The sequence below is a fragment of the Nicotiana attenuata genome, unplaced genomic scaffold (assembly GCF_001879085.1).
Source record: "Nicotiana attenuata strain UT unplaced genomic scaffold, NIATTr2, whole genome shotgun sequence".
In the NCBI taxonomy this organism is placed as follows: Eukaryota; Viridiplantae; Streptophyta; class Magnoliopsida; order Solanales; family Solanaceae; genus Nicotiana; species Nicotiana attenuata.
Genome location: NW_017672394.1, coordinates 5,353 through 16,004, shown reverse-complemented (window position 1 = coordinate 16,004; position 10,652 = coordinate 5,353). Strand labels below are relative to the sequence as shown.

The 10,652-nt window shown below is 35.7% G+C and overlaps 1 protein-coding gene across 1 annotated transcript; it reads right to left on the bottom strand.

Moving 5' to 3' along the window:
- Positions 1–9,699: 9,699 nt before the first annotated feature.
- LOC109213032 lies at positions 9,700–10,167 on the bottom strand. Its single transcript, XM_019376778.1, has one exon. It carries the CDS (start codon positions 10,165–10,167, stop codon positions 9,700–9,702), a length of 468 nt encoding a protein of 155 aa, XP_019232323.1.
- Positions 10,168–10,652: the final 485 nt, after the last annotated feature.

Genomic DNA, 10,652 nt, shown 5'->3' with positions numbered 1-10,652 from the left:
CTTAAGTGCTCGAGGCTTTTCTGCTTCAAATTGCTCAAACACTTTGGGGACTATATGATATATACGAAGACGGAAATGCATAAGGAGACATGCATTAAGAAGACACAAGAAGATGAGAAGCAATCAAATAGTTCAAGCCTAATCAAACTCATTGAAAGAGTTAAGTGCAGAGCAAATACCACCCGAAAGATAGTCACAGAGCTAATGAGCACGAGCCAAGGTCAAGACGAAACCTTACCGATAGTTAGGTCAAAGGCAATGTACTGAAACAGGTTATAGATAAAAAACCTTGTATTTAAAGTATCGTATACTAAAACGGATTATTACATAAAAACCTTGTAATTTATTCTTTCTTTTAAATTGTTTGTGAGGAAAAACAGTTTACGAAAAAGTTATAGAATGTTTATTCAATACATTAAAGTGTTACTAAATTGGCAAAGTTCAAAAAAAAACTTGTCAAAGTTTTTTTTCAAGAAAACATGTGTATTCCTATCTCTTTTGTCGTTGTTAACACCATATGAAGTTGAGACCGTTTCCTTCAGTTAAGTGTCGAATATAAAAGGGCCCTCTTTTATAATTCATGATTGATTTAAGGACATTCATGAGAAAAAGTAAAGCATTTTACAAAATAAAAATGCAAGTTATCAGTATCCTTAAAAATAAAGTCAAGAATAAATAAAACGAAGCTTAAACATTTTGTAATGTAAACTTCAATAATATTTAAAAAGTTTAGGACTAAAGTATGACCAAAAGTCATAAAATTTTTAGTTCATTAAACAAAATGCCCCATATAAAGGTTCTTGGGGACTTAACGTTTTTCCACAAACCTTAAAAAAAGACCAAGGCTTACAACCACCACCAAGAAAAAAAAAAAAGCAACAAAGGAATTTTAACTTTTTAACTGGAACTGAAGAACTGAAACAGGGACATCAACAGCAGCGGGCGACTCAGCTTGACTGGAAGGAGTGGGGTCCCGTATTCATCTTCAACTCGTTCAGAAACCTAGCCAATGGGAGAAGAGAGAAATTTTTGGTTCTGCTAGTCTTCTCGAAAGCCTCTTTGATCTTGGCTAACTCAGATTCTAAGTTAAAATTCTCCTGGCTAACTTGAACGAGGGTATCATGGCAAGAATTTAAAAACGCCCAACTCACTTCAATGGCAGATTCTCTTCAAGGATCTCATAATCTCTTCCCAATCAACAATTTCATTTCTTTAATTTTTCATTTTCAGCTAAGGCAGATTCCTGAGAAGCTTGGAGAGCAGCTTGAGAACTCTCTAAAAAGCGAACCTTATCGGAAGATTCCCGGAGGTCTTCTTGAGTTTGTGTCAGTATTTGCACAAGTTCCATCCCATATGTCTTCTTTCTTTCAGCCAAGAGAGCCTTCAATCTCTAATCTCCTCACTAGCCTTGGAAAGTTGCTCAGAAAAAGAGATTTCAAGACGCAACTTTTCTTTACTCGCTTGACTTAAGGAAGCTTTTACAATTGCAAGCTCTGAAGTCAAGGCCCTTACCTGCTAATCCAAGGTACTTCTACTTTCTTCTAAGGTTTCCACATTAATTTGAAGACTGACACACTGTCCCTTCCAATTATCTGCCTCCATTTGATAGTCACGCATTAATTGCTCTAAAAGGGTAACTCTTTTCATCATCTCTGTGCCAATTAAATTAACCTAAAAGAAAAAGGAAGATGAGAATCCTGAAAATAGGAGAAGGATAAAATAAAGCTTGAAAAAAGGGGTACCTTTAAAGAAACATGCACTATGTCATTCATCAAGGTCAAAGAACTGTGGCTCTCAAGCTTAGCTCTTTCAACTGGACCAATCAAAGGCTTTAGCCACACGCCTGCTTGACCTGATTTCCTTAAAAGATTACCATCAGCAGGAACTTCAATAGTGACTTGCCTCATGGCAGTACCTCTACTTGAAGAACCAACCTCAGTATGATGAACAGATGGAGGGGGAATTGTTGAAGGAGGAACAATAGAAGCAGCAAAAATAGTCTGGGGAGGAACGGAAGCAGCCATGATTGGCAAAGAAGGAGCCGCAAGAACGAAAGTGGTAAAAGAATCCAAGGGAGCTTCATCAGAAACCGGACCAAAATCTTCACTACCAAACCCGCGGTTAAAAAGCTGCTCAACAGAATCATGAGCATCAACGGGAACATCATCAAAATCATCATCAGGGATCACCACCGGGACTTCAACAGACTCGGTAAGAGGAATAGAATGGCGGGGGGATGCTTCATCATCAGAGATAATACGTCTACGAGCCCGCGACCTTGTTACCAAGGAACCTTTATCTTCCTCTTCTTCGGAGTCTTGGTCATCAACAACTTTTTTTTTCAATGATGAGCCCAAAATTATTTCTTGGGTCCTTTCCAAAGAAATACGAGAAGCCACAACTGCCTCGACTGTAATCCCTCGAACTGCAAATTCTGATAAAAAGAAGGATTAAAATAAGTTCAGGAAAAAGCAATATGTAAAATATATATATAAAAAAAACTCTCACCATGAGTTTTCACTTTCCAACCAAATCGTTGGGAAAGAGTCTTCCAAGATCTACCCTCTATTGGGGCAGCATTCAATAACTTTTCTACCCAATCACGAAAATTGAGAATATCGTCAACAATTCCCATGGTTGCTGGAAAAGAAAAGGAAAATTAGGATACTAATCACCAAAATTGAAAGGAAAAAAGGCACGAGAGAGTTATAAAAAAAAACTCACGTGCAAATTTCCACTTCTCAGGGAAGGGAACATTCTCATCACCCACTAAACCAACAGTGGGGGCAACAAAAAACCTGGCGTACCAGCCACGGTCTTTATCATCTTCAGGATTAACCAAAACTCCTTTACTCCTTGCAACTAAGGTAAGGACACCTTGGCGAAAGAGTCTGGGGGAGTAAAGATGAATTAGATGAGAGAAAGTGAAAGGCACACCAGCCAAATTACTCAATGCCTCAAACATGCAACAACCCTCCACACTATAGGGCCGATCTAACCTAAACATACGTCGAAAAAATGACAGAATTCTAGGATGACAGGGTCAATAACAGGTTTGAATCCTAAGGTGAAAGGATATGTATAAACAAAAGAAAACCCCGTCAAATAAGAGGTGATTCTTTGGTTCGCATTAGGAATTATGATGGGGAAATCCTGACTCCAATGACAGTCTTTACGAACTAAAGAAATCAGACCTTCATTGATTTGAGTTGGGTAAATATCAACATGATCTAAAGAAGATACTTGGTTTCTGAGAGACTCTCTATCATTATAGAAAGAAAATTCTGCAGGAATTATCTCCTCTACTATAGGTTCACGAAGAGGCTCAGAGGATTCCTTACCTCTAGAGGAAGATCTATGTGAAACAGAACCTCTGGTTATAGAGGAAGGGCCAGAGCTAGATGAAGGAAGAGAAGAACCGCGTATGGATGAAGACCCTAAATTACGTAGTCTACCACTCCCTCTTCTACTCCTATTAGGGGCAGAAGGAAAGTTATCAACTATGGAGACTCTCTTAGGGTTAGGGTTTGGTGAAGCCATAACAGTACGAGGAAGGTAAAGAACAAGAATTGAATATTCAAAAAGTTTTACGAGAAAGATGGAAACAAGAATTGAGTATTCTGAAAGCTTTATGAGGAAAAGACAAAGGCGAAATACTAAATTTATACTAGGAAGCAACCGTCAAAGGAAAAGGTACAATGATGGAAAGGTCATAATGAGAACTGTCGCTTCGTGATTAGTGAAGCTGTAAAAAAGCCTTAAAAAACGCTGCAAAGTCGCAGAGCCAATAAAAAGGTGTCACGTGTAATAAACATTAAATGGAAGTGACAATTGAAGCATTGATTCTATCGTAGCATTAATGGTGGCAAATATTCCTGCTTTTATAAAATCCACTTCCCAAATATTCAATTGATGAATAAATGGCAAGTGGGGGGACTATCTATATTGGGAAAAATTAGACTCACATATTAAAGTAATTGAAAGATGACGTGTCATGACACGGGGGCTGGTCAAAAGAATGATGATAAGCAAAGAGGCACGAGTTGCAACAGATACGAGCGGAAATACAAGAAGAGACACGGGACAATATTCAAAAAGACTCGACGCTCGTATCTATTCAAGTATAAAAGCTGAGAAGAATGAACCTGACAGTACAGAAGAGTCCAGATACAGTATTTAATAAACATTAAATACTGAAAGCGTTAGAGAATTTGTATTAAATTACAATGATTTTGTAACGTAGCATTTAATGTCTTTAATCGGCCATAATGACCTTATTATGACAAAGGCAAAACGTATAACTTAGAAATAGCTATAAAAGGGAAAAGACTGATCATTTGTAGGGACACAGAATATCATCTGAATATACTGGTTTACTTTATTTTCTGTTATCTATTGGTTATCAAAATCCATTTCTTTCATTCATTTCCGATTATCAGTAACCCGAGTTCTTCTAAAAATAAAGCTTTGACTGAAATTTCATTTTTTGGTTAAACAAACACAAACTCCTTGATGATAATCAATATATCTTAATGCACTAGATTAGTGGAGTTGCCACTTGAGTACCGAAAGTTTTAAATAACCTCAATATTTTTCACTTTATGGAATTGCCACTTGAGTACCGAAAGTTTTAAATAACCCCAATATTTTTCACTTTATGCCAGCTTTAAAAAATTGTGACAGAATGATAAATATTATTTCATCCTCAATAAGAATTTTTATGTTTGAGCCTTCGAATAAAGTTGCTTTTAATAGTCTAGTATTTTACTTTTAAAGTAGAATTTCTAAACGGGAATCTGAAGTAATCAATCCCAAACTAATAGGTATACACATGAAAAATAAAAATAAAAAGATTTCCAATATGGATAAACTTAAAAAGATTATTTCCCATTTTAATTTTATGACAAACTTCCAATTTCCAATATTGGATATATCTGAAATACTAGAAGATAAAACTTTTCTTTCCCAAAGTCTACGTTTGCCTTATTTCTAAATTTGTCCTAAATGCATTCGCGACGTACACGTTTTAAAATAAAATCTGACGTGTCCATTGTCGAGTTCAGATTTCTTCCTCTTTATTCGCTAGCCGATCTCTCAGCTTCTAAGCTTTCTCTTCCTTTCCCCCACTTTTCTTCTTCAACAATTTTCCATTTCAATTACACACACAGAGATTCACAAAAATATACACACACATATACGTACAAATATACACATACATATACGCACATATATTGTATATATAGAAATATATATAAATTTATATAGATTTTTTTTTTTTTGGAATTGAAAAATAAGCGGCAATGGCACTGCTAAGGAAATTGTTTTATAGGAAGCCGCCTGATGGACTATTGGAGATCAGCGAGAGAGTTTACGGTACGTTCTTATTTTTGTTTTTTTTAAATTTTTATTTTTTTATTTTTATGTTTTTGTTTTTTTGCTGGAGCTGTGCTTTTTTAATTAATGTATGTTCTGAGATATTCTGTAAATTTTGTGGCTTTGTTGAGATCGAGCTGGAATGTATATAAAATTTACCAGTTTTTGAGTTTTTTCGTTCATAATTAAATTTGTGAAATATGTAATTATAATGCGGAAATGGAAATATATAGAAACGGATATTTATTGTTATTGAAATTGAGTAATTAGTGAAATAGTTTCTGGATTGAATCCAAAGTATGAAGTTGAGAAGATAAGAGAGGGGGAAGAAGCAGAGAGAAGAAGAGATGAGCTAAGAGAAGGGAAAAGTGATTTTATTCATCCAATCATTTACATAGCTAGTGTATATATATATATAGACTAATTGTAAATAACTAAGCTAATTATAACTAACTAGATAGTGCCGTTATTAGTGAGCTAACTCTAGGATTGGTGGTTAGTAACTAACAACCTAACCGATATGAAATTACTAAACTACCCTTTCTTACTTATGTTATATCTTTCTCTACACTCCCCTCAAGCTAGGTACTGAGAACACATTAAGAACACCTAGCTTGGAAGAAAGATATTCATGCTGAGCCTTGTTGAGACCTTTGGTTAGCATATCTGCTGGTTGCTCCTTGGTAGATATGTATGTTGTTTTGATAAGTCCTTGTACAATTTTTTCTTTGATGAAATGACAGTCGATCTCGATGTGCTTTGTTCTTTCGTGATAAACAGGATTTGCTGCAATCTGAATTGCAGCTTTGCTGTCACTAAACACTTCAACTGGTAATTTGACCTCAACTTCCACTTCTTTTAACGGACCAATCAACCAAATGAGTTCTGCAACAGTTGTTGCAAGGCTTCTATACTCAGCTTCTGCGGAGCTTCTAGAAACAGTAGTTTGTTTCTTGGATTTCCATGATATTAGAGAGCCTCCAAACTTAACTAGGTAACCTGAAACAGACTTTCTTAAAAAAGGACAAGCTGCCCAATCTGCATCACAGTATGCTGAGATAGTATTGTTTAATTTGCTTGAAAGTAGAATTCCTTGCCCTGGGCTGTTTTTGATGTATTTGACAACTCTTAGAGCTGCTTCCATGTGAGACTTCTTTGCTCTTTGGAGGAATTGACTTAGTGTTTGAACACTAAATGAAATATCTGGCCTGATCATTGTTAAATATAAGAGTTTGCCTATCAGTCTTTGATAGGAAGTTAGATCTGCCAATTCTTCATTCATTTGAGCAGTTGACTTGTTTTTCTTTAGATGTTCATCATACTCTGTAGTTGTAAGCTTCATATTTGTGTCAAGAGGTGTTATAGATGGTTTGACAGCTGCAACTCCTGTTTCAGAAACCAGTTCCAGTGCATACTTCCTCTGGTGCATAAGAATCCCTTGTTCTAATCTTGCAAATTCTATGCCTAGAAAGTACTTCAATTCCCCTAGATCTTTCATTTTGAAAGACTATTTCAGATGTGCTTTTGTTTCCTCTATTAGTTTCAGAGAGTCACCAGTCACAAGCATATCATCTACATAGATTAATACCATTGTGATACCTTCTGCAGTTTTCTTAAAAAATAAAGACTGATCATGTTGACTTTGCTGAAATTGAGACTTCAGTAGTGCTTTTGTCAGTTTAGCATTCCATTGTCTAGGAGCTTGTTTCAAGCCATATAGAGATTTCACAAGTCTGCATACCTTATTCTTCCCCTGACTTGTGAATCCTGGGGTAGTTGCATATAGATCTCATCCAGTAAGTCTCCCTGTAAGAAAGCATGCATTATATACATCCATTTGATGTATATGCCAGTGTCTTGCAACAACTATAGCTAATATAGTTCTTACAGTTTTCATTTTTATGACTGGAGAAAAAGTTTCTTGATAATCTATCCCCTCCTTTTGACTGAAACCTTTGGCTACTAATCTAGCTTTAAATCTTTCTATTTCAACAGAAGCCTTATATTTAATCTTGTAAATCCACTTGCACCCAACAGGAATTTTACCAGTGGGCAGAGTTACTATGTCCCATGTATGATTATTTTGTAGTGCCTCAATCTCTGCTTTCATTGCATCTATCCATTTAGGGTCCTTTACAACTTCAGAATATAGAGTTGGTTCACTGATATTTGAAGCTGCTGTGAAGTAGGCTTGATACTTAGGAGTTAGATGATCATAGGTTATGAATTTTGATATGGCATAGGGTTCATTCTGTTGAGCAGTTAATGACACAAAATCTTTCATCCATATAGGTGGTTTCTTTCCTCTTCCTGATTTTCTGACATTTATTGGTTGTGAGATTTGATCTCTTTGTTGTGTAGCTGATATTTGTTGGTTGTTAGTTTGAGTAGATTCTGTGGGAGTATTCTCATATTGTTGTGTGTATTCTTGTATCACTTCTGACATAACATTATTTTCTTGTTCATTTGAATACATATTATTTTCTGAAGTTGTAGCTTGTGCTGTTGGATCTGTGTTATGTAAAAGTAAGTCTGTTATGTTTGGATGGACAAATAAAGATTTATTGTTGTCTTGTTTGTTTCTAAAAGGGAATATGTCTTCTCTAAACTTGACATCTATGCTTATAAAGAAACTTTTATCTATTAAATCATATAATACATATCCCTTTTGGGTTGTAGCATATCCCATGTGTATAGCAGGTTTTGCTCTAGGCATTAGCTTATCATTTTGATTAACTATTTTTGCATAGCACAAACAGCCTATAACTTTAAGATGTTGTAATGTAGGTTTCTTATTATACATCCTTTCATATGGACTTTTATTTCCAATGACAGAACTAGGCAGCCTATTAATGATATATACTACAGCAAGAGCACAATAACCCCAGAATTTGATAGGTATATTAGCTTGAAATCTGATAGCTCTAGTAAGTTCTAGTATATGTCTATGCTTTCTCTCAGCTACTCCATTTTGCTGAGGAGTATAAGGACATATCTTTTGATGAATCACTCCTAGATTCTTAAAGAAGTTCTCACAAACTGAGTTAACAAATTCTGTACCATTATCTGTTCTCACTGTTTTAACTGTAGTTCCAAATTGAGTTTTGACAAAAGTAAAGAATTGTTGTACAATCACACATACATCAGATTTCAATTTCAGCAAGAAAATCCATGTCATTCTAGAGAAATCATCTACTACAGTTAGAAAGAACCTATTACCATCCATAGTAGGTATTTTGTAAGGACCCCATACATCCATGTGAACTAATTCAAAGCTAGCAGCTGTTTTTATACTACTGATAGGAAAGGGTTGCCTTGTTTGCTTTGCACAAGGACATGTAGTACATAGATCTATTTTAGCAGATATATCTTGTGCATTTGTAGAAAATAGCTTCTTGAGAATAGTAGCAGACACATGTCCAAGTCTTCTATGCCATAGTTCAATATCATTTGAATTAGTCTCTTTACTGATTTCTGTCTCCTTAGTGTTTAAACTAATTGCATTATTTCTTGGTAATTTTTGTCTACTGAGAATGTATAGACTACTGTCTTCTTTACCAATCGCTTTCACCCTCCCACCGAAGAGTTCCTGAAATATACAAAAATCAGGGAAGAAAGCAGCTGAGCATTTCAGTTCCTTAGTTAATTTAGAGACAGACACGAGGTTATATTGAATTGAGGGATGTAAAATACATTAGTTATTATATCTTGATCTGTTAAGGTACTAGTTCCAATATGAGTAACTTGAGTAGTTTCTCCATTTGGTAGATGTACTTTCTTTGACTGATTTGTTTGCATTAGAGAGACTTCATTTAACAGTTCTATATCAGCTACCATATGATTTGTAGCTTCTGTGTCTATGATCCATTCTTGTAGGCTATTAGAGGCTAATAAGGCACAAGGAATACCTGCAGCATTAACTGATGGTGTTGCTGTAGTAGAGGCAGCATTAGCTGATGGTGTTGCAACACTTGAATTGTCTTTGTTCAGTAGTTGCACAATATGGTCATACTGCTCTTTTGTGAAAGTGCAATTTCCCATCCAAGGTGTATTTTCCATTTGACCAAAATTTTGAGAATTATTAGCACTCACAGCACTGCTTGTTAATTGAGAATTTTGTAAACAATTCTCATTCCAATTTCCTCTAGGTAATTGATTACCCTGTACACTGACATCAGATAGCACAGTATATGCACTGTGTGTATTTGTGTTCTTCTTTCTTTGTCTATATTCTGGAGGATAGCCTATAACCTTATAGCAATTTTCTTTAGAATGCCCTTTCATTTTGCACACATCACAGAATATATTGAAATTTTTTCTAGTTTTCTAATAATTTCCCCCAGTTTTAGTATACATTGCCATATCAAATAGACTAGTTCCAGATGTAGGATTTGCTCCTAGTAAGCCAGCATTTGCTGCAACTGATTTCTGGCTCTCATCACTAATCACCATGGCATATGCTTGATTAACCGTTGACATTGGACTCATGAGCAAGATTTGACTTCTAGCCTGGCTGCAGGAATCATTTAGCCCCATCAAGAACTGAAACAACTTCAATTTTTGCAAGTGAACAACAAACTCTCTTGATTTTGGACAGTCACACTCAGGTGCAGGAACCAGTGCTTCAAATTCCTCCCACAAATCTTTCAGTTTCGAAAAATAAGCAGAAACATATGCTATTCCTTGACTAAGTGTAGCAATTTCTTTATGTAAATTGTACGATCTTGAACCAGCCACTTTATCAAACCTTTCATGCAAATCATCCCACACAGCCTTTGCACTTGAGGCATACATTATACCACCAAGTAACCCATTACTCACAGAATTCATCAACCAAGAAAGCACAATAGCATTTACTCTTTCCCAATGATTTCACAGATTTTCTGGGAATTATTTTTTTGTGCATGTACCATCCACCAAACCCAACTTATTTCTTCCTAATAGCGCCATTCTCATAGATCGAAACCATAAGGAATAGTTTTCAATCCCAGTTAGTTGAAAAGATATGATTTGAATGCCACTAACATCTGAAGGGCTTAAAAACAGTGGATGATTGTAATCGATTGCATGCAAACCTCCTTGATTCGAATTTGCAGGCGGAATTACAGGGGGAACAACAGCTGGTTGTTCATTAATCGCCATAGCAATCAAGCTTTCTTCAAGAATTGACCTAAGCAAGAACTGAAGTCAGAACTTCTTTTGATTTTGCGGAATTAGATGTTGGATCGAGATTCAAGCTGTTGAATTAGCCTGATCCGCTCTGATACCATGAAATAGTT

Bases quoted from the DNA above. Each gene is read 5' to 3' on its own strand.
- LOC109213032 (XM_019376778.1), bottom strand. From the start codon at position 10,167: ATGTATGCCTCAAGTGCAAAGGCTGTGTGGGATGATTTGCATGAAAGG.